This window comes from Heloderma suspectum, chromosome 2 (genome assembly GCF_057233095.1).
Source record: "Heloderma suspectum isolate Gila_16-S chromosome 2, 16-S_ref, whole genome shotgun sequence".
In the NCBI taxonomy this organism is placed as follows: domain Eukaryota; kingdom Metazoa; phylum Chordata; class Lepidosauria; order Squamata; family Helodermatidae; genus Heloderma; species Heloderma suspectum.
In genome coordinates, this window is record NC_139459.1 from 22,369,178 (window position 1) to 22,394,090 (window position 24,913).

The 24,913-nt window shown below is 44.4% G+C and overlaps 1 protein-coding gene across 7 annotated transcripts in view; it reads left to right on the top strand.

The window, feature by feature from the left end:
• The window catches only part of WDR7 (WD repeat domain 7), a 307,789-nt gene that overhangs the window by 271,136 nt on the left and 11,740 nt on the right, over positions 1-24,913 (top strand). For 3 of the 7 annotated variants that reach the window (XM_084832964.1, XM_084832959.1, XM_084832960.1), the window contains one exon: positions 14,214-14,318. In XM_084832964.1, coding sequence (XP_084689090.1) covers positions 14,214-14,318 — 105 coding nt within the window. Of the gene's footprint in view, positions 1-14,213; positions 14,319-14,450; positions 15,900-17,895; positions 23,607-24,913 lie in introns of those variants that run through there. The other 4 variants (XM_084832958.1, XM_084832957.1, XM_084832962.1 and 1 more) reach the window with 3 other exon arrangements.

Sequence of the window (24,913 nt, forward strand, 5' to 3'; positions counted from 1 at the left end):
AGTGGGGCTGCGAATCCATTCTGGCTTTCAGTAAGAACCAGCTATTCCCAAGATAGATTCAGCACCTTGGATAGCCCCCTTTGAGTTCTGGCTGGTTCAAGGTTCAGCATCTTGAATGGCTCCTTTAGAGTTTTGGCTGGTTCTGACTGAAACCCAGAATGGAATCTCAGCCCCACTGAAATCGGAGCCACCAGCCTCCACGGGCTCATTCAAAATTAATCTGCCAGTTTATGGAGCTGAGACAAATGATGGACCTATGTACCATGACTGGGCCATATGCATATGGGGACTTTGGGGGGCACTTGCATGCCTCCCAAAGCTATTCATGAATATTGGGACACACACACACACACCTTGGAGCAGCATCTGACACAACACAAAGGGCTGTGGCCAGGAAGGAAAATGACCACAACTCTGTCCATGAACAGATTCCATACAGGCCTCTTTGGAAATCAGCAAATGGTTAGTGCAGTTTTCAGTCCATTTTAAACTATGTGTAATGCTTTTATGGTTCAGATAAATCAGTTCAGTAGACATTGTTTGTCACTTGCCAGACATTTGGATTCTGATAGATGCTAATGGGAACTGCTTGACTAAATACAATCTGAATAAAACCAACAGTGTCTTCTGGCAGTTTAAAGACTAACAAATACAGTATAAGCGTTCACGGCCTAGAGTCCAATTCATCAGATGATGCCTCTGATGCAGTGGACTCAGGCCCACAAAAGCATATGCCCTAATAACATTTGTTAGTCTTTAAGGTGCCAGAAGATACTTTTATGTGTTATGCTACAACAGACTAACACAGCTACCCCTCTGGAAACCTGGATAAAAGATGGTTGTGGTCAGAAAAATAAGGCATGGGTTGCAATGCTATATAGAGTTACCTGGTAGTAAGTCCCATTGAACTCAATGGGCCATCTGTGTAAATATGTATAGGATCACAGTTTAAGTCTTGATTTTTCTATTTGATTGAGGGGGCATTCAGAATATTCTAGATAAACAGAGGTGTATGTGAATGGGCACATGATATACGCAGAGTAAACCAAAAGAGATGTCAGAAGGACAAAGGTCACTCTCAATTATTTTTTTTTAAAAAACTATGGTTTCTACTTCATATATTCATTCATTTATAAACTCGTGGCAGTGAAGAACATTTCCATTACCTCCATGCTTGCCTTTCCTGGAGACTGTTTTCTTTGCAATCTTGAATGTATTCTGATGTTAGTGCATAGGTGTCTCTTATCACTCAGAAAAGCTGCTGTGCACTACGGGTATTAAATATGCTGACTTGGGGCAACGTGACCTAAACTGTGTCACTCCTGTTTTTATTGTTTGGGGAGGAGCGTATAAACAGACATAGGTGACTTTGCCAGAGAACATTACCAGCGCAATTTCAACAGTAAGTAAATATCCTAATTTCAGAACTCAAAATCTAGTCTGGTGCAAGAATCAGAACTGAAATCTTCACATTACCAAGCAGGGGAACAGCACTAAATATTTATGTTTTAAGAGTTTTTATTCCATTCTTTAGTCAAAAGGACTCCCAAGGCTTACATATGAAAAATAAAAACAATGCAGTCCCTGCCCACAGGCTTACAGTCTAAAAGACAAAACACGAAAGGAGAAGGGGATGAGGAGAGAAGAGGAAAAAAGCAAACAGGGCCCAAGTCTTAAAATTCGTAATTCTTATACTGACCAGTTGGAATGAAAACAACTCAGGAAGAGGAGAAGCCAAATGTAGTCGACCTCTCAGCAGAGCTTCCCAATCCCAACTCTCCTTCTGCTACAGCCTGATAACAGGTAACAGTTGAGAGAGGAGGGAGCCTGGTGGAAATGGCCTTTCAACAGAGCAGATGAAATGGCTCTCCTTCCCACCTCTCCCTTTGTTGCAGCCCAATGGAATGCCTGCTGCCAGGTGACAGTTGAGGGAGGAGCCTGATGCAGCTGGGTTTACAGAACTGCTGATAGGATGGCCCTGTTTCCCATGGGGACCTGGCCCTCAGTCTGAAGGCGGTCCCTCCGCCACTCCTGATGTAGTGCTTCATAAAGATTGCGCCCTGGCAATACATTCTCCACGCCCACTGAGCATGCCTGCCCTGAACTCCAGTTAATCATGCTTCTTCTAAAAGAAAATACATCTAGTAACCTTAAGTTTGAAGGAAAAGCAACCCCAGGGCAAGCAGCAGCACCAGGTGTGAATGTCAGTGGAAATGAAATCAGGTTGTGCACCTGACCTGCCCCTATGCAGATCAGGTGTACAACAAACACTCCCCCCCAACTGCTTTTCCTCCAACATAAAAGTAGCAAAGCATAATTAATGCACCATGTAGTTTGGCTCCATATCTAATGTATGGTATGTGGAGCAGCTATCCCTGTATAAGCTCATAAAAAGAGCCCTGCTAGCATAGATCAAAGGCCCATTTAGTCTAGCACTGTCATTCCCACAGCATTATTTGTTACTTCTATTTAAAACAGATAGCCAGTTGGATAAAAAAAAGGTGTCCCCAACCAGCCGTGTCTGACTCTAGGATGCGGTGCTCATCCCTGTTTCTAAGCCGAAGAGCCAGCGCTGTCCGAAGATGCTTCCGTGGTCATGTGGCCGGCATGACTGAACACCGAGGTGCACGGAACGCTGTTACCTTTCCCGCCGAGGCAGTACCTATTTATCTACTTGCAATTTCTTGCTTTCGAACTGCTAGGTTGGCGGAAAGCCAGTTGGATAGCTGCAAGAAATGCTCCAGCAGGACTTGTAGGCAATAGCTTTCTCCCTCTCTTGATCCCTCGCAGCTGGCATTTGGTGGTATGCCCCCTCTTTCTTTCTCCCGGGGGTGCCTTATTGCTAGGCAACCCCACATCCAGCCTTATTACTGTATTTAATTGTTATAGCACATTCCCTCTACAAAGTGCTTTACCATTTATTCTGAATCTTGTCTTGTGTATGTTATCTCTGGCAAATCGCTGGTTCTGTGGCATGGACATCCTGTTTTCCTATTAGGTTGAGTTAACTGATGCATGTACATTTATGTCTGATGCATGTACATTGAGTCTTAAGGAGATCTTATGTACCTAAGATCTCCTTTTGAGGCTTTTCTTCAAGTGCCCCTGCCAAGTGAGGTGTGGTGGATGGGTACAAGGTGAAAGGGCCTTTTCACTATAGTTGATTTTCTGCTGCTGCTGAATTTTTGTATGCATTAATAAAATGAAAGCCTAGGTGCTTTTCCCAGATACTCAATGATAGGCATTTGTCATGCGAGCTGCCACTGAAAATATCCTTCCACACAGCTTTTATCACAGAAACGTGGCACCCCTTGCCCACCAAAACCTCAGCAAATAGAAATGCTTTTGATTCAGATGCAAGGATGTGTGTGGTGCATGCACATACTTGTTTATTCAACGAATAATTGAGAATGAGCTCCGCAAAGTGCGCACAGAATTACATCAAAGAGAAGGAAATCTGTTTTTAAAGGATTAGCATCTGCATGGAAAGCACAGAAATTAAAACATCAAAGCGATTTGGCTCCCTTAAGGATTGCAGTTATTTGGATAAATTGTCAGTGGCCAAGAGTGCAACAAGTTTGCTAGCCGTATTGATTTTCACCTTTGAATTACCCAAACATTTTTCACTGGCAAATATTAATTGCTTGTTAAGTGCTAAGGAATTTGATGGCCAAATCATTGAATCCCATAACTAATTGGCCTTTTAGTTTTCCTTATCATTAAGCTGTTGAGATTACATAAGACACTAGGATTTGCTTACGCCAATGTAAGTTGTGCATGATATACAGTGAGCAAATGTCACAATAGATTATTGATGTTTGCTTTTTGGGAAGTGCAGTATATCTTAGTTCCTATTGTAATGCAGTTTTACTCTCTGGCAATCAATCATAGGGGGGACTTGCCTAAACTATAGATTTAGCTTTTTGGTTCTAGAGGTTTCTGGGCATTAAACTGACCCTTTGGGATCTGCTCTAGGAAGTATTATTTTACTATATATGTATAAAACCACAGTTCTCAAAATTCACCTCCTGAATTTGGCACAGGTTGTTGCTAAGATGCCTGTAAAAAAAAACTGGTCAGAGTACCCTGGCGGTACCCAGAGATAAGAGTACTAATGTAATTCCCAACTGTTTGATGGGAACTGAGGCCCAGAAAGCAATTCCTAATTTTTCATTCTGTTTTTGTTTGTTTGTTTACCCTCCCAAAAGGAGCAATCCTTTGTCCCCTAGACAGTGTCTGGGGGACACAGAATATTTTAGTTTCTTGGCTACGAGCTCAGAGACAGGGCTCCTCACCCCCTCCACCTTGTAGCCAGCACAAAGAGAACCACACTGGCTGCTGATATGAGCTCACAAATGTGAGTTCGTAAGAGGGGAAAGGGGGTGTTCCTGGGGGCAGGAGGGGAGGAGACTGGCGACATGGAAATATGAGGTATCCCCAGCCTCATCCCCTCCCCCACCCTGAAGCCTCCACTAGATGGGCAAAATCACCGATCTAGCTAAAATGCAAGAGGCCCATAGGATTGCGCTGTTAGAGGTTTGAAAACCGCAGTGATATGTCCCATCACATTTCTTTTAATAGCCAGTGACAGAGCTTTTTATATGCAAAAAGACCTTGTTTCAGTTGGTGATATCTTGACTTAGAAGGATTTCAGGGCTAGAAAATAACTCAACCTGGAGGCCTGGTACCAGCTGAAGAAGAGTGTACTAGGCTAGATGGACCAACTGGTGTTACTTGAGAAATAGCAGTTTCATATTAGGACAGTTTGAGTAGTATGTAAAGGTAAAGGTGTCCCCAACCAGTCGTGTCCGACTCTAGGGTGTGGTGCTCATCTCCATTTCTAAGCCGAAGAGCCAGTGCTGTCTGAAGACACTTCCGTGGTCATGTGGCCGGCATGACTGAACACCAAGGTGCACGGAACGCTGTTACATTTCCCGCCGAAGCGGTACCTATTTATCTACTTGCAATTTCTTGCATTCGAACTGCTAGGTTGGCAGGAGCTGGGACTGAAGACGGGAGCTCACTCCGTCACGCGGCACTCGGGTCTCGAACTGCTGTCTTGCCGACCTTCCAGTCTGCAGTTCAGCGTCTTTAACCACTAAGCCACCGCAGCCCCCTGAGTAGTATATGCAGGATATTTAAAACTAGGGAGAATGTTCACACTAACATTGGCAATTCCTGGCCTGCTTTCCACATGACATATTAAGGACCTACAAAATACTCCTATATCTGACAATTCATGCAAACATAAAAGATACTTGAATATGCAAATTCAAGACTTGCCAAAAGTCCAAAAGCAGGTGATCTGTCTTGGCGCTAGTTGCATGAAGTAATAATTCAGACAACTCATTTCCAAGGGTTGATACACATGCAGATCTACCCCATAGGACCTAAAAAGTAGGCCTCAACGTTCAGCTCCAGTGTAGAGACCAAGGCCTCATGTACATGGGGCATTTACTCCGGCCCCACTGCGCACCCAAGGCAATCACAGCACATGATGCACATCCCTCTTTGTAGCTAGCATGGCTTTTCATGCCGTAAATCTCACTTTTTTGCAAACTAATTTTGTGCCAGATTTTCCCACCATGGTGGCTTCAGTCCAGTTTGGGAGTCTATGTGACCTTAACTGGCTTTGCTGCGGGCTGGGGGGAACAGCACTGATTGGTGGAAGGGAAAGTTGCATCCTCTGAGAAAGGGCAGACACAAGGAGAGGAATGGGCTACTCAGAAGTAACTCACTGCCATCAACTACATTTCACTGAGCACAGGAGCAGGGAGAGGTCAGGAGAATTCCTTTGCCTTTGGTTTCAAATCTCTGCTTTTCCATAACAGCACAGTAGAGGTGCAGAGAACTTTAATGAGTTTAAAAGGTGATCACCTTCAATAGAAAGGTCGGGAACAAGGAGAGGAGTTTGCAAGTAGGAGCCAGTTCATAACTTGTGTGAACCCTGCCAGCAGCACCTTTAAATTGTGTGAATCCTCCCAGCTGCTTGTTCAAGCCACCATTTTGTGTGAGCTAGCAGCTTATGGATCTTGGCCACAGCCATAACTTTGTACACTTATTGCCCAGCCATTTGAGATCATGGAAGTTTCACTGTCAACACCCATGAGTTCCAGCTCACAGGATATGGCTGCTTGTGCAAGCCTACATCTGGGGACAACTAAAAAAAATTGTGCAGTTGAAAGAAGCATCATATCAATCTTCCCTTGGCCTCAGAGATTGCAATCACAATGTGGAATTGCAAAGTATGAATTTTCATATTGTTTGCAGGAGTGTGTTGTAACATTGAAGCGATGCTTCTGAAGTTATACATGTGCCAATATTAGGCACCATGGGTTGGTTGGCATCATAATTTATTTATGGCAGTGGCCCGTCTTGTTCTAATTACATGCTGCAGGTTATGTTGAGTGAACATAAATGACTTTGTCGATTGCCAGATGAGGGGAAAATGCTGCAAGCCTGTGGCATTCTCCGAGCTTTCCTGCCGTCAAAGGGGCAAATAAGGCCCTACAAAACAAACCCCACAGACAAAGTGTGTCTGGGAGGCATGTAGTGTTGTTTGGCAGCAGGAAAGGATGGAGAAAGATTAGCTTTATAGTCTTTCTTCTCCCCAGTCTTCAAAGCAGTTCACAACAATTCTGCATAAACAAAGAACATCATAGTTGAAAGGTTTCTTTCTAAATTTGGTTGTAAGCAGCAGGAATCTCTTCTTTACCTAAAGTTCTAATCAAATGTAACAGCAAGGCTTGTGACAGCCTCATCAATCCTGTGGTCTGCCAGCTAGGCAAAATTTTGAAGGCCCTGTTGCCAAAACAAATAATAAGATAGTGACCCAGTTCACACAATTGCAGCATGGTTAACAACCCTGCCATGTGCGCCGGTTGGATTTCCTAATTTCCTTCACCAGCGCAGCTTGCTGTGTCTTCCAAACCTGGGCAGCATGGCTTATTTGAGGGAGCAGCAACCCTCAAATAACCCATGGCCTGTTATTGGGTTATTTAAGGGTTGTGCCCCGCCCCCAAAAAACCCAAGCCATGCTACCCAGGTTCAGACAGCACAGTAAGCTGCACCAGCAAGAGTAATTAGGAAAATCTGGATGGCATGCACGGCAAGGGAAATAAGCCACCATGGCTCATTTCCATCACTGCGATCTTGCGAACCGGCCCAGTGACTATAAAAGCGATACTAGCTAAGTTTTAGTGATGGCAATGGAGCCATAGAGGAAAGGGCCTTATCGCAGTAGCAGAGCACATGCTTTGTGTCCAGAATGTCTCAGTTTCAGTCCCCAGGATCTCCAGCTAGGGCTAGGAAGGACCCCATCGGAAAACCTAGAGAGCAGCTATAGGTCAGTGTAGAGAGAGTCCTGATCTAGGTAGATTGATGTTCTGATTTGGTATGACAGCTTCCTATAGCAGTTCCTATAGCACCACTATCTCCAAGGAAGATGGTACAATACACCTGCACGTAGGTCACACATTGCATACCAGAATTGGTTGTTACCTTCTCTCTGAAGCAGGGGTAGCCATTTCTTAAATCGCATGCAAGGAAGAATTTGGAAAGTGGCTGCAGATGTGCATCTTTCTAACATGTGGATAGTCAGATGAGAGTGGCTTTGATGTGATTTTCAGGCATGCATCTGACCATGCGTAAGTCCCCCCGCCCCAAAAACCCCCCACCAAAACATGATGTAGCAGCTAGTGTTGGACTAGGACCAGGGAGATTGGGGTTCAAATCCCCAGTGAGCCATGAAACTCACTTGGTGACCTTGAGCCGGTCATTCTTTTTCTCAGCCTAACATACCTGATAGGCTTGTTGTGAAGAAAATATGCAATCATATGCAACCCTAAGCTCCTTGGAGGAAGGGTGAGATAAAAGTATTAGTCCGGCTATTTGTCTGGTGTTATGTCGTGGATCAAATAATGAGCTCCGATGTCTTTGGTTCAAATGTCCCATTAGCTCCAAACTCATTGGATAGCTTAAGGGAAAGCACTCACACTGCCTCCTCTCCGCCTCTGTAGTAAAGGGATCAAACACTAGCCTATCTTACAGCGTTGCTGTAAGAATTATTGAGGTAATATATGTGCAGTTCTTTGAACGTTTGGGGGAAGTGCTACATATACTTATTTAGATTATTATTATGCAGTCCCTGTCTGCATCTTCAGAATACACTCAGAGGAAAGGAATAAACTCAGTATCCATTGCATATGCCCCTACCTGAGGTATGATGCATGAAGTATGGCTTATATGTAGTTTTTGCTTTGTTTTAGTTCTCTTCCTGAGGTTACACTTGTTTAACCAGAACAGGAAACGATAGGTATTCATTGTGGGTTAACAGAGTGGTCGCCATAGGAATATAACTACCTCTTTGAATCACACAGTCTGCTAAAAGCCCTTCATGGAGATTCTCTCCACAGCCAGTTGACCCACTCGGCAGAAAGGTCAGTCTGCAGCATAGGTCAAAAGAACCCTCTGTGCATCAAGGGAAGACACGATCATGCATATATTGCCTGCCAACATCTTAGCCTGAATCTTCCCTGTGCCCTGCTGAAATACCTTCGTGTGCTGAGGTAGCAGCGAAGGAACTTACCTTCAGCAGTGCATGAATGGAATCATTTTTTTAAAAGAAGAGAATTGCTGTCTTTGCTTGTTTGCTTGCTTGCTTGCTTGCTTGCTCTCTCTCTCTCTCTCTCTGTGTGTGTGTGTGTGTGTGTGTGTGTGTAGAGAGAGATTACTGAGATAGAAGTCCATAATGCTTGATAGGGCATGGCACTCTCCTTTCTGCATTACACATGATTACTGTAAGGATACAAGTGGGAACACTAAAAAAAAATTACATTGTGTCCCTACCTTTTAAAAGTAGTGTTCCTGTTCAGGACTCCAGCCAGCCTCAAACAGGAGCCCTTGTAATACTGTTCATGTCTTGGGGGAGGGGGGGAGTCAAGAGAGGTAGGAAGGGTTTCAAACCCTCCTGAAACCTGCTGCTGCTGTCCTATATGGTGCAAAAGGGCATTCAAAATGTGAGCATTTAATTTCTATGCAGCAGGGCAGGAGGAAGGGGTCTGGAGAATGGGAAAATAAAAAGATTTCCTTTCTCTTCTCCCACTCCTCGAAACCTCCGCATAAAAGTTTTTAACCTCATGGCATGCATGCTCCTGACCCTAATTTCCTTTTCAGAATACTATAACCTGCTAGAGGGTTCAAGCAAACCAATTCCCTGACCTGCCCTCCTTTTTTATTGGCACCCTGAATATCACATATCAGCTACTGTTCTCATTGTTCCATAGCCCCTAGAAGTTGATGGGCATAGGTCTTCCTCAAGTGTTTCTTTTAATTTGCAAACTAATATACTTCTGCATACCTGGGAAGTCCCTCAGCTGTGCAGAAACCACTACCTTGCTTTTCAGTGAGCCTGTTTCACTGCCAAAGTGGTAAGCAAGGGATTACCCAAATTCAGTTCTTCCATAATTCTGTCCTGAATCTTCCACCTTCCAGCTTTATTGGATGACCCCCAGATTCTAGTATTCTGTGTTTCATTCAAGAACTATGTCCTGAATCTAACTTCCAAATAGAAATTGGAGGGTGGAAGAAAAACCTGAACAATTTGTGCCAGTCTTCTCTAACCTGGTGCCCTCCAGATGTCTTGGACTGCAACTCCCATAATCCCCAATCAGCTCATAACTGAGTGTGACACTATGAAGCTGCAGCAACAGATCCAGAAAGCATGAGCTCTGGAAACTGACAAAGGCAGCAAAGACTCCCAATGCTGCGGAAATGAAGAGCATTTGCAGGAAAGTCAGGAGGAGGAGAGGAAGAAATTGCAATGCAAATATTGCATTCCAGCAATGACTGATCAACATTGGACCAAAGGGGAGAAACAAGCAAGGGGGGATCAAAGGCAAGGGAGTCATAGTGAGGGGCATTCCCAGCAGGGGAGGCTCACAGGTTGAATTCAGGGGCTAGGATGTCTAGATTTTGTGAAATACATCCTATGTATGTTTTGTGGATTGTGTGGTGTCATTCGTTCCAGCGTCCAGTCACAGATGGAGTCGAATTTTTTTTGTTATGCAGAAAAATGTGCAAATACTTCTGTAAGAGGGTACGCAACAATTTACGTAATTCACGTTAGTACGTAACATTTAGCATATTGTCCCCCATTCAGATATTCCCCACGTATATGTATCAGTCTCAGTGGAAACTTGCATATTTTCTTACAAATACATTTGTGTGAATTATGGGAAATTAAACAAAAAGATCCGAAAGTCCATGGACTCTGCGCAGCCTGAGGAGGCCGGTCCACAGCAGATTCAGCAGGTCAGATTGTTAGAAATCCAAAGTCATTTTAGTCCCTCTAGAATTTCTCCAGCATCCTTATCAGAGGCTTGGTAGGCCAAATTAGGCCCATGAAGTGAAGGTTCCATAACCCTGATGGTCAAGATTCTGAATGTAAAGAGCATAACATGAGCTAATGAACAGAGAACAGATAGAAGAAATTGTATAAGACTATACTTTCTGACCCCTTTATGTATCATTGCCTTGTTGTGGCGAAGGAGCTTGCGTAACTCAGTGAAGCCATAAGCTATGCCGTGCAGGGCCACCCAAGACGGACAGGTCATGGCAGAGAGTTCTGACAAAATGTGGTCCACTGGAGAAGGAAATGGCAACCCACTCCAGTATTCTTGCCAAGAAAACCCCATGGAACATATCACAAGGCTAAAAGAGATGACGCCAGAAGAGGAGACCCTCGGGTCAGAAGGTGTCCAATATACTACTGGGGAAGAGCAGAGGGTATTTCCAAGTAGCGCCAGAAAGAATGAAGTGGCTGGGCCAAAGCCGAAAGGACACTCAGCTGTGGATGTGTCTGGTGGTGAAAAGAAAATCCGATGCTGTAAAGAACAATATTGTTTAGGAACCTGGAATGTCAGATCAATGAATCAAGGTAAGCTGGAGGTGGTCAAACATGAGATGGCAAGATTGAACATCGACATCTTGGGAATCAGCAAACTCAAATGGACAGGCATGGGCGAATTTAATTCAGGTGACCATCATATCTACTATTGTGGGCAAGAATCCCTTAGAAGAAATGGAATAGCACTCATAGTCAACAAAAGGGTGGGAAAAGCAGTACTGGGGTACAATCTCAAAAACGATAGAATGATCTCAGTACGAATCCAAGGCAAACCATTCAACATCACAGTAATTCAAGTCTATGCCCCAACCACTGAAGCTGAAGAAGCTGAGGTTGATCGATTCTATGAAGACCTACAACACCTTCTAGAACTAACACCAAAAAAAGATGTCCCCTTCATCATAGGGGATTGGAATGCTAAAGTAGGAAGTCAAGAAATCACCGAGATAACAGGCAGGCATGGCCTTGGTGTACAAAATGAAGCAGGACAAAAGCTAATAGAGTTTTGCCAAGAGAACACGCTGATCATAGCAAACACTCTTTTCCAACAGCACAAGAGACGACTCTACACATGGACATCACCAGATGGTCAATATCAAAATAAGATTGATTATGTCCTTTGCAGCCAAAGATGGAGAAGCTCCATACAGTCAGTAAAAACAAGACCTGGAGCTGACTGTGGCTCAGATCATGAGCTGCTTCTTGCAAAATTTCGGCTTAAATTGAAGAACATAGGGAAAACCATTCAGGTATGACCTAAATCATATCCCTTATGAATACACAGTGGAGGTGAGGAATAGATTTCAGGGATTAGACCTGATAGACAGAGTGCCTGAGGAACTATGGACAGAGGTCCGTAACATTGTTCAGGAGGCAGCAACTCAATCCATCCCAAAGAAAAAGAAATACAAGAAAGCCAGGTGGCTGTCTGATGAGGCTTTACAAGTAGCTGAGGAAAGAAGGGAAGCGAAAAGCGAGGGAGAAAGGGGAAGATATATCCAACTGAATGCAGACTTCCAGAGAATAGCAAGGAGAGACAAGAAGGCCTTCTTAAATGAACAATGCAAAGAAATCGAGGAAAACAACAGAATGGGAAAGATGAGAGATCTCTTCAAGAAAATTGGAGATCTCACGGGAACGTTTTGTGCAAAGACGGGCATGATAAAGGACAAAAAAGGCAGGGACCTAACAGAAGCAGATGAGATGAAGAAGAGGTGGAAAGAATACACAGAAGAACTATACAGGAAAGATCTGAATGTCCCTGATAGCCGTGATAGTGCGGTCACTGAACTTGAGCCGGACATCCTCAAGAGTGAAGTCAAGTGGGCCTTAGGAAGCATTAGTAACAACAAAGCTAGCGGAGATGACAGTATTCCAGCTGAGCTATTTAAAATCCTAAAAGATGATGCTGTTAAAGTGCTGCATTCAATATGCCAACAAATTTGGAACACTCAGCAATGGCCGCAAGACTGGAAAAGGTCAGTTTACATTCCAATTCCAAAGAAGGGCAATGCCAAAGAGTGTTCAAACTACCGCACAATTGCACTCATTTCACATGCCAGCAAGGTGATGCTCAAAATCCTACAAGCTAGGCTTCAGCAGTATGCGAACCGAGAACTACCGGAAGTACAAGCTGGGTTTCCAAGAGACAGAGGAACTAGAGATCAAATCGCCAACATTCGCTGCATCATGGAGAAAGCAAGAGAATTCCAGAAAAATGTCTATTTCTGCTTCATTGACTACGCTAAAGCCTTTGATTGTGTGGATCACAACAAACTGTGGCAAATTCTGAAAGTAATGGGAGTACCAGACCACCTTACCTGTCTCCTGAGAAACCTGTACCAGGGTCAAGAAGCAACAGTAAGAACCAGACATGCAACAACTGAGTGGTTCAAAATTGGGAAAGGAGTACGACAAGGCTGCATATTGTCACCCTGCTTATTTAACTTATATGCAGAGTACATCATGAGAAATGCCGGGTTAGATGAATCAGAGGTCGGAATTAAGATTGCTGGGAGAATTATCAACAACCTCCGATATGCAGACGATACCACCCTAATGGCAGAAAGCGAAGAGGATATAAAGAGCCTCTTGTTGAGGGTGAAAGAGGAGAGTGCAAAAGCTGGTTTGAAACTCAACATTAAAAAAACTAAGATCATGGCATCTGGCCCTATCACTTCCTGGCATATAGAAGGGGAAGAAATGGAAGCAGTGACAGATTTTACTTTCTTGGGCTCCGAGATCACTGCAGACGGTGACTGTAGCCATGAAATTAAAAGACGCTTGCTCCTTGGGAGGAAAGCTATGGCAAACCTAGACAGCATAGTAAGAAGCAGAGACATCACTTTGCCGACAAAGGTCCGTCTAATCAAAGCTATGGTTTTCCCAGTAGTAATATATGGCTGTGAGAGCTGGACTATAAGGAAGGCTGAGTGCCGAAGAATTGATGCTTTTGAACTGTGGTGCTGGAGAAGACTCTTGCGAGTCCCCTGGACTGCAAGGAGGTCAAATCAGTCCATCCTAAAGGAAATCAACCCTGAGTGCTCATTGGAAGGACAGATACTGAAGCTGAAGCTGAAATATTTTGGCCACCTAATGCAAAGAGAAAACTCTCTGGAAAAGACCGTGATGCTGGGAAAGACTGAAGGCAAAAGGAGAAGGGGACGGCAGAGATGAGATGAGATGGCTAGATAGCATCACGGATGCAATGAATATGAACTTGAGCATGCTCCGGGAGAGAGCGCAGGACAGGAAGGCCTGGCGTGCTATGGTCCATGGGGTCACGAAGAGTCGGACACGACTGAACAACAACAACAACAATACTTTCTGATACAAATTACAAAAAAACAAAATCTCAATCATGTTTCAGCACAGGGCTCTTCATCAGGGGACAAGGAAAACCAGATACCTGTTTTAACTTTTTAAAGAAAACTGGCTCCAAAGGAAGCTGATACCTGTAATGGAAACTGCCATTGATGCTTATTGGTGTTTTACTGATGCGCCCACATGCTCCTGCCCATTGGAAAGCACCACACAAAATGACCTTGATACAGCCATATTTATAATTAGATTGGTATACTTGAAGCTTTTGTTACATGTGGCATGTTTGTTCTTCAAGTTAATTAGGCTGGTCTTTAATGGTTCAGTGCACTTTCACAATTGCCATCTTATCTAGAAATTCTGAAATTATATTAGCCTTCTTAGTTTAATCCGCCATGTTCATATATGCACACGTTGCTATATATCAGTATGATTAAGTGGGTAGCAACTAACTAATCATGTATATCACACTCTTATTCTTGTCTAGACAATCCATGGCCATAAAGGATCCATAACAGCAGTGGCTTTTGCTCCTGATGGACGGTATCTTGCAACTTACTCCAGCATAGATAGTCACATTTCTTTCTGGCAGGTAAGTCACAAACATGACACTTTTTTGTATCATATTTGAGTAATACTATTTAGCTTCCGTTTACAAACTTTTATATTTTCATTACTCTATTTATTTGTTTGTTTGTGATATTTACATACTGCAAAATTCCAGAGGTTAGCCAGAAGAGATAAGGAATTATTTTTAAACAAGCAATGTGCAGAAGCAGAAGAAGATAATAGAATAGGAAGGACAAGAGACCTCTTCCAGAAAATTAGAAACGTCGGAGGTAAATTCCAGGCAAAAATGGGTATGATCAAAAACAATGATGGCAAGGACCTAGCAGAAGCACAAGAGAGCAAGAAAAGGTGGCAAGAATATACGGAAGATCTGTATAGGAAGGATAATAATATCGGGGATAGATTTGACGGTGTGGTCAGTGAGCTAGAGCCAGACATCCTGAAGAGTGAGGTCGAATGGGCCTTAAGAAGCATTGCTAATAACAAGGCAGCAGGAGATGACGGTATCCCAGCTGAACTGTTTAAAATCTTGCAAGATGATGCTGTCAAGGTGATGCATGCCATATGCCAGCAAATTTGGAAAACACAACAATGGCCAACAGATTGGAAAAAATCAACCTTTATCCCCATACCAAAAAAGGGAACCAAAGAATGTTCAAACTGTCGAACAGTGGCACTTATTTCACATGCCAGTAAGGTCATGCTCAAGATCTTGCAAGGTAGACTCCAGCAATTCATGGAACGAGAATTGCCAGATGTACAAGCTGGGTTTCGAAAAGGCAGAGGAACTAGAGACCAAATTGCCAATATCCGCTGGATAATGGAGAAAGCCAGGGAGTTTCAGAAAAACATCTATTTCTGTTTTATTGACTATTCTAAAGCCTTTGACTGTGTGAATCATAACAAATTGTGGCAAGTTCTTGGTGGTATGGGGATACCAAATCATCTTGTCTGCCTCCTGAGGAATCTGTATAACAACCAAGTAGCAACGGTAAGAACAGACCATGGAACAACAGACTGGTTTAAGATTGGGAAAGGAGTGCGGCAGGGTTGTATACTCTCACCCTATCTATTCAACCTGTACACAGAACACATCATGCGATGTGCTGGGCTTGATGAAGCCAAGGCTGGAGTTAAAATCGCTGGAAGAAACATTAACCATCTCAGCTATGCAGATGATTCCACTTTGATGGCTGAAAGCGAGGAGGAGCTGAGGAGCCTCATGATGAAGGTGAAAGAAGAAAGTGCAAAAGCTGGGTTGCAGTTAAACCTCAAAAAAACCAAGATTATGGCAACCAACTTGATTGATAACTGGCAAATAGAGGGAGAAAACGTGGAGGCAGTGGCAGACTTTGTCTTTCTAGGCGCAAAGATTACTGCAGACGCTGACTGCAGCCAGGAAATCAGAAGACGTTTACTTCTTGGGAGGACAACAATGACAAATCTTGATAAAATAGTGAAGAGCAGAGACATCACACTGACAACAAATGTCCGCATAGTTCCAGCAATGGTCTTCCCCGTAGTCACCTATGGCTGCGAGAGCTGGACCATAAGGAAGGCTGAGTGAAGGAAGATAGATGCTTTTGAACTGTGGTGCTGGAGGAAAATTCTGAGAGTGCCTTAGACTGCAAGAAGATCAAACCAGTCCATACTCCAGGAAATAAAGCCAGACTGCTCACTTGAAGGAATGATCTTAAAGGCAAAACTGAAGTACTTTGGCCACATCATGAGAAGACAGGATACCCTGGAGAAGATGCTGATGCTAGGGAAAGTGGAAGGCAAAAGGAAGAGGGGCCGACCAAGGGCAAGGTGGATGGATGATATTCTGGAAGTGATGGACTCGACCTTGGGGGAGCTGGGGGTGGCGACAGCCGACAGGAAGCTCTGGCGTGGGTTGGTCCATGAAGTCACGAAGAGTCGGAAGCGACTGACCGAATAAACAACAAACAAAATATAATAAAACCCCTAAGTGGTTCACATATAAATTTTAAAAACACATTTAAAATACAATTTCGAAAACAATTCCAATTACAATAAAAGCAATTTAAGGAGCTGTAAGATGGAGCAGCATGTTTAATTTACAACTTGGAAAAACCCTGGGTGAACAAGTGCGTTTTTAGGAGACCTTTGACAGATGCCGTATTTTCTACCTCCTGAACTGCATGAGGAAGGGTTTTCCAAAGAGTGGGACCCACTACCAGGAAGGCTTACCACTAAGGTATTGCATTGAGGTATTGCAAATCACCTCCTCTGATGATCTTGAAAGGTCATCTGGGTATATATAAGGGAAGACGGTCTGCTAGGTAACCTGGTCCCAAGTTGTTTAGGGCTTTGTATGACAATAACGTATCCTTGTATGTGGCTCGGTAGCTAATAGGCAGCCAGTGCTGTTCTTTTACTTTCACATAACATAGATATTTTGTGAGCATAGCTGGGTTTCCCAGTGAGCACCCCAGCTGCTGCATTCTGTACTACCTGGAGCTTCTGAATCATACACAAGGTCAGCCCCACACAGAGTGCATTGCAGTAGTCTAATCGTGAGGTTAACAGTGCATGGATCACTGTTGCTAGGCTATCCCTATCCAGTAATGGGAGTAGTTGGCATACCAACTGACGTTGGTTATGACACTCCAGCCTACCGAGGTCACCTGGACCTCCAGTGACAAAGACGGATCCCAGAGTACCCCCAAACTATGTACCTGCTCCTTCAGTGCAACTCCATCCAGAACAGGTAAACAGCCCAGTTCCTAGACATGGGAACTGCCATGCCATAGGGTCTCTGTCTTATCAGGATTCATCTTCAGTTTATTGGCCCTCATCCAAGCCATATCTGTATCCAGGCACCAGTTCAGAACGTACACAGCCTCTATCGATTCAGATGTCACAGAGAAATAGAGTTGGGTGTCATTAGCATACTGGTGATACCTTGCCCCACATCTCCTGATGACTGCTCCCAAAGCTTCATATAGATATTAAATAACACTCGGGACAAAATGGTGCCCTGTGGCACCACACAGTTCAGCTGTCTTCAGGCTGAGGCACTATCACCCAGTGCTATTCTCTGAAACTAACCCACAGGTACAATTCAAACCACTTGTAGAACAGTGCCTCCAATTCCCAACTCACTGAGGTGGTCCGGGGGATACCATGGTCAATGTTATCAAAAGCTGCTGAGAGATCGCACTCCCTCTGTCCCTCTCCTGAAGAAGGTCATCCATCAGGGCAACCAAGGCTGATTCCCTCCCAAAACCGAGCCTGAACCCAGACTGGAATGGATCCAGATAACCAATTTCATTCAAGAGCGTCTGCAGCTGAGATGCCACCATTCTCCTGAGCAGCTTACTCAAGAATAGGAGTGTTTGTGACTGAACAATAGTTAGAATAAATCTTTGGATCCTGGGAGGATTTTTTCAGAAGCGGTCACACTACTGCCTCCTTCAAGGCAGTAGGCACCACACCATCACGCAGTGATGTGCTCACCACTTCCCATATCTACCGGGTCACTCCCCCGCAGCTTACTGAAATACACCATAAAGGGCAAGGGCTGAGAGTGCATCTGTTGGATTGTACAGATGCAAGCGTCTTGTCTACATCCTCAGGGTTCAAAAACTGAAATTGATCCCACAGAACAGGATAAAATGATGCACTGGACACCTCAACAGACACTGCATCAATAGCAGTGTTCAAGTCAGCATGAAGGTGAGCAATTTTATCCTCAAAGTGTCTTGCAAATGAGTAGTTATAATAAATCATCTGAATTGAAATATCAAGCATGTAGCAAAAAATCCAAACTCAGAGTAGTTTTTCAGCATAAATTCAGTAGTTCTTGTATCATAGTTTGATATGATTTACAACTCCACTCTTGTTCGTTTAAGGCAAGAGTGGGCAACCTATGGCCCTCCAGATGTTTTGGCCTACAACTCCCATCATCACTTGCCATTGGTTATGCTCACTAGGATTGATGGGAGTTTAAGGACAAAACATCTGGAGGGCTACAAGTTGCCCTGGTTTAAGGGAAGGGCTCTGGCTCAGTGCAAGAGCATGTGCTTTACAAGCAAAAAGTCCCAGGTTCAATTCCTGCCATCTCCACTTAGGGCTGGGAAAAATTCCTGTGCAAAAGACTGGAGAGCCGGTTCCAGTTAATGTAGACAATAATTCCGCAATCTGGTATTGTGCAGAGCTGTTGAACTACAACTACCATAATCACCAGCAAGCACAGCTGTACTGGCTGGGGATTATAGGAGATAGTGTCCCATGCATCTGGACGGTACCAGGTTGGAAAACGTTGATGTAGACAATACTGAACTAGATGGACAAGTGTTTTAACGTGGTATAATTCTGCTTCTTACGTTCCTATTCATGCCCAGACCACCGCAACACCCCTGCACAAACCCATCGGGGGCCGTACCTTGCCACCACTGCACCACTAAATTTGCCACCAAAATTTGCTGTTGCAGCAGCAAAGGGCCAATTTTTCCAGCAAACCACACCTTTAACACAAGGGAAAAGTCAGCCCTTTTTGGTTGCCATGCCACTGAATGTTTGCAAGAAATTTGTCAGTGGGAGCCACAAAACGTGCTAGGGGAGCTACATGTAGCCTGCAGGCCACATGTTGCACACCCCTAATATAGAGTTTGGAGATCTCCATGATATAGCATTCAAGGTTCACCAGCAACAACATCAAACCTCGAGATGTAAATCTCAGCTCCCTTCTGCTCTTCCCCAAATCCGGTCAGAATGAGCCAAGTCATGCCACAGGAGGCTAGCGTACCCAGAGGTTTTTCTGGTGAAAACTCAGGCCTTTGGCTAGCTTCTCCAGGGAGAATATTCCATGACAGCTTAACAGCCACCAAGCATATCTCTTCTTCTGCCCTCACCCTGTGAATGTGGCACTCAGAATAGACAAGATCCCCCCCCCCTTTTTAAATCTAGAGATTGTGATAAAATACAGGAAAAGAGGTAATCCTACAGGAAAACCAATGTGTAGCTCCCAAGTTAACGATGTGTGTTCTGTAAAATCCCACTTAGAGGCCCGGCTCCGTATGCCCCCGCCATGTGATGCGAGGCAGGCAGCTACTAAGAAGAGGGCCTTCTCAAGGGTGGCACCCTGGTTATGGGAGCATCCCAAGAGAGGCTCACCTGGTGCCTTCATTATGGTCTTTCCAGTGTCAGGTGAAGACTTTTTTATTTTATTTATATGAATCTGTCCAGTTGTTATGATCTATAGGAGAGACCCTCTTGAGGGCACCATTACCTAGAGTGGCCCATTTGTTGGACACGTATGAAAAGGCTTTCTTCTGTGTCGCTCCCAAACTGCAGAATGTGCTCCTTCAAGAACTACAGTTGCCCCCCACTCAGCTGGCTTTTAGAAAGGACGTGAAGATGCATCTCTTTAATTTAATCCTTTACATTATGCAGTTGCTAATGTTTTAGTCTCTTTAATGTTCTTTTTCTTTATTGTTTTAAGGTTTTATTGTTTTAAATTGTTGGGCACCACCTGGGTGGCTCTTTAGCAAACAAGGTGGTATGCAAATGTCAGGAATAAACAATGTCACTTCAGTAGATTAGGCAGCCCCCTGTGTCCACTGGAGCCATAGCAGTGTGGCGAACAGGCACACCCCAGCAAATGACACTTGCCATGCCATTTCTTCACCCATTACAGAGTGGAGCTGGTGCAGGAGCCGTGTACAAGCCTGTGATGCCACACTCCTATTTCCTTGTGCTGCCAACGCAATGAGAGCCAATGTGAGCAGCTTCCTGAAAATAGGCAGCTTAACCCAGTGTTGCTTAATGGATTGCCCCATGCTGTGTCAGTGCTAGGGGCATAGCCTGACGGCCTTTATGAAGACTTTCTGCCAAACACAGGGGGCAGTTCTATGAGTTTTGCCAGGAGGGAGGAGAGAAGAAAGAGGGTGCACAGTCCAGGCGGCTCGACTAGAGCAGCATAGCAAATGATGGAGGGGATATCCAGCAGTTCTACCTATCCCTTTATAAAGGAAGCGGGTGGCTCAATGCCCAGGGCGCCCCAGTAGCTACCCGACTAGATAAGCCAATTTCCCAACATCCCTGGTGTTTGCCGTCACCCAAGACATGACAGAAACACGGTCTCTACATTCCAAGTGAGGGCAATCTCAGTGGGCTCACCTACCATGCCGTGTGCCCCAAAGGTGGCCCATAGAAAAGTTTTCCCTTCTGAGCAGGCAAGGGCTACCAGCACCCCAACAGAGAACACCCAACAGCGGTGCTTGGTGGATCGCACCATGTAATTGCTACTATTTAATGGAGGCAGCATCCCATTTCAGCATCTGCATAACTTTTTCTGAGGGCTGTTGCTCAGTGGTAGAGCACCGGTGTTGCATGCAGAAGGTCCCAGGATCAAACCCTGGCATCTCCAGGTAGGGAGAGCCACTGCCAGTCAGTGTCAACAACACTGGGCTAGATGGACCAGTGGTCTGACGCAGTCTACGGCAACTTCTTATCTTCTAAGACAGTGAGAACTCAAGTGATGGAGGAATACAGCCATCTGTTCATATTAGCAAAACGAAGTCGCTGGTGAGGGCTTAGAATATATCATGTGAACGTGAATGAGTCCCATTTCACTAGTCCCTTCCCCAAAAGTATGGGCACGGTCTTTCAGGAAGCTCTCCTGCACAATCCCTATTGAAACGAATAGGAGTCATTCAGCTGCACCACTCCTGTTCACTTCAGTGAGGCTCATGAAATACATCTTCCCGTTAGGTTGTTCCTTTTGTTGAGAACTGCAACCTGTGTAGGTAGATATCTGAGTGAAACAGAAACGTCTGACAGCAGAATTATTGCTTCCTCAGATTTAGTATTCCTGTAACTATCAGCTGATAGTATATATTTTTAATCTACCAAGACTTGCTGCGTGTCATTCGATGATAACTGTACGTGTCATTAAGAGTATTGAATTATTATCCATCTTCATACAGTGTGTGATTTCTGAAGGAGTGAATAAGAACGGTAAAAGCACTCTTTCATCATGTGCATATATTTAGTTGAGTTACATGGGATGATCTAGAAAGTGATCAGATGTATTGATTGAGATGTTTTACATGATCATCTAAGATCGCTTGGGGGTGGCAGGGACAACGTTCTTATACAGGTACGTGTTTCAACGTTAAAATTGCCGAGGTTAAATCTGCTGCGTTTTTTAAAAAAATGTTTTTTAAGGTAGCTTTAACATAAAGAATTAAAATTAGCCAGCACATTGCATTTTAAAATGTAACCTCGTGCACTAGTGATCCTTTCTCCTCCACCCTCCCTGCCCACCCAGTGGTCTATTCAGCACTACTATTAATGCAGGAAAATCAGTAACATTAGTCATCTTAAAAGGGTTATTACTCAAGATGATTTAAATTGTGAAAATGTCAGTGGGGCTTGCATGCTCCCTGCTACAGATGCCATGATTTACACTCTCTGACACCATTCTGCTGCTGAGAAGGACCAGGAAAAAAGTAATGGCTTCTGTGTTGCACTGATCAGAATGCAGAACATGATATCAGCAATAGCACATCTTAAAAACGTCCCAGGATATGCCAAGGCTTTCATGTGTCAACATCTCAGGCATACAGCTGAAGCCATCATCCCACCTGTTCTATGCAGATTCAAAGATCCTAATGTGTTTAGCGGATTACAGGAGCATTCAAGCCAATACAGGGCTGTTGGTTTATTTCCTTGGTTTAAAACATATCACACATGTAACAAAGTGATATAAATTGACCAGTTATCTGGTCAATTGGAAGCTCCAGTGTTTAAAGGTTTGTTCCCTTGATGTTTTCCTTAGAAAACTGATAGAGATATAGAAAGCTGCAGCCTGTTGTTCCTTTTTCCTCCCCTGCCCTCCCCCACACCTGCCCCACCTTTCAAAATATATACTGTCAAGAACACACCCATTCTATTATTCAGGAAGCTGCAGTAACCAGAGAAGACTGTTTCTATTACCAGATTGTGTGGTTGTGACAATTTAAAATGGACACCTTCCAATGGATTAAATAAGACAATCTGAGCTCACTTCATAAATCAGTTGTTGTTCTGATTTGTCGTGTAGTGTAGTTGCAGATTTTTTAAAAAATGCACCAGATTTGAGTCAGCATTCTCTATGGAAAAGGGAACGAATTTTTCCACCGGAATACAATTGCCCCAGTTCATTGATTCAGTGGAGGCTTGGGAGTTCCAGTGAGCTAAATCCACAAGAACAACTTCCCTGTTCACTTCAGCAGAGGGAGAAGCTTTGCATAGGCAAAGGGATGCATGCATGGGGCTACCTTCCCCTTCGAGCTGTGCAAGGAAGCCTGCTCAGAAAGGAGTTCTAATGTGTGCACTAAAAGAGTAGTAATAATACCTGACAGTGGCAAAATGCACTTCAACTGCTAGAAGCACTTCACGTAGATTGCTTCAGCACTTTCTAAGAACCCTGCATGGTAGGCCAGTACAATTATCTCCATACTGACAGGTGAAGGCTGAGAGGGAGAGAATATTGGCTTGCCTAAAGCTATCTAATGAGTTACTAGCCAAACAGACGTTGGGATAGGAGACTTCCTGGCTCACTCTTAGCCACACTGTTACTCCAGACCTTTGGACTGTACATTTCTCGAAATCAGACAAGATTCTGTTACCACTCATTTAACTGGCTTTGGTCTTTTTCTCTCCAAGCCCTCTTGAAAGAAACAGTTGTTTTCTCAGGATCACAGCTGCCCCTTCTCACTTACCTCTATAAATTCCAGAGCCTGCCTACTTGGAAAGTAAGACCTTCCCCCACATACACAAAAAAGTTGTGGCAATAGGTGACTACCTGCCAGGCCAAGCAACATAAGAAAAATGCCTTCTCAGCACTGTTAGCTAATGACCAACCTGAGTCTGCAGCAACACCTGAAGGCTTTCTGCTCCCTGACCTGAAAGGTAGGCAAAATGGGAAGCCAGAAAACATGTGACCCAGTTGCAGGCCACTCCCCTTATTTCATTATCTTTGGTGGGCCTTATTTCGACAGTTCTCAGTCAGGTCTGTGTGCCAAACTCTGCCAACCCTGAGCTGGTGCCTCTTGCAGTATTGGCAAGAGGCTGGCAACTGCTATTGAATTAACGTAGGGTGCTGTGGTCCAGCAAGAAGGCCAAGCTGCAATATCCTGAGACAGACAACTTCCACACTCCTGTCCTAAGAAACCCCTGAAGGCTGGACCTTCCATTGTAAGAAACACATTTTAAAATAATGGGCAAGATGTTTTGCAGTGTACTTAAGACCAGTGGAGACTGGTGGCACCTATGTCAATGGGCTGGGGAATCCACTCTGGGTTTCAGTCAGAACCAGTAAGAACTCTAAAGGAGCTATCCAAGGTGCTCCATAGGATTTGGCACCTTGGATAGCTTCTTTACAGTACTGACTGGTTCTGACTGAAACCCGGAGTGGATTCACCGACGCACTGACATAGGAGCCACCAGTCTCCACTGCTAAAGATGGAACTCTTACTATAAGCTAGTGATTATTCATAGTCCCAGAATTGGAAGAAAACTGATTTCAGGATACAGGGCAAGCTGTGAAGTTGTTACAGTTCTGTTTTGGTTGCCAAATTTGCCAACTCCATGTAAGAAGTGAAATTAGCATAAACCTAAAGCCTGCCTGTGCTGTTGTTGTATTTCCCATGTACACGGTCTTTAAAAAAGACAAAGAAAAAAAGTTTCCCCCATCATTTGCAAGCATGAATGAGGTAGAAAGTGAAATAATGTATTGTCTTGGATAGGTGTGATTAAATAGTCTTTATGGACCCATCGTAAAAAGTAAACACTTAAATGTGAAGGTTTTTTGTTTGTTTTTTGTGGTGTTCATAATGCAACTTCATCAGGAATGTTTGCAAAGTTTTTATTGACTCTTGGTAGCTAAAACTCTTTCGGGGTTGGACTTGATGGTCTTATAGGCCCCTTCCAACCCTATTATTCTATGAAAACAGCAGTTTTTTGGTGTAAGACAGGGGTGCAGAACCTCTGGCCTGTGGGCTTAATCCTCTTGAGGTTCCTCCAGGGGGCAGGCCTTAGGCTCCATGCTCCACCCCGAGGTCAGAGATAATGATGAGAATTCCCCTGCTGGTGTGCACCAGTGACCGAACTCCCACTGTTATCTCCAATCAGAGACTGCAGTGGGATGATGAGGGGCAGTGACGTTGGGAGTTGCCTGCACCAGGGAGAGCTCCAATCTGAGTTTAGAGATAGCAAAAGGGAATGAGGGGCAGCGAGGCTGGGACTTGCCCATGCCTGGGAAGGTAGCCACTCTTCCCACACGCAAGCAAGTCCCCTTCTCCTTCCCCTGCCCCACCTCCTTCTGCAATGGGAGGAGGAGGTGGGGCAGGTGAAGCATCCAAGTACCCTTTGCTCCTCCTCTTTCACACACACACCCCTGAGAGAAAGAGGCAGAGTATGCAATGACTGGGCAGACCCGAGCTAGTCTCTGTCCTTCCCACCGGGAAAGCCTGTGCGCAGCAAAGCCTGGTCCCTGGCCCGCATGCCAGGCGGAAGATCCACCCGGCGCTTGAGCCAAGGAGTAAATGGCATCAGGTTGCATGGCCCTGCCCGCTCATGTCAGGGTCATGGCCATGCCCACCTGAC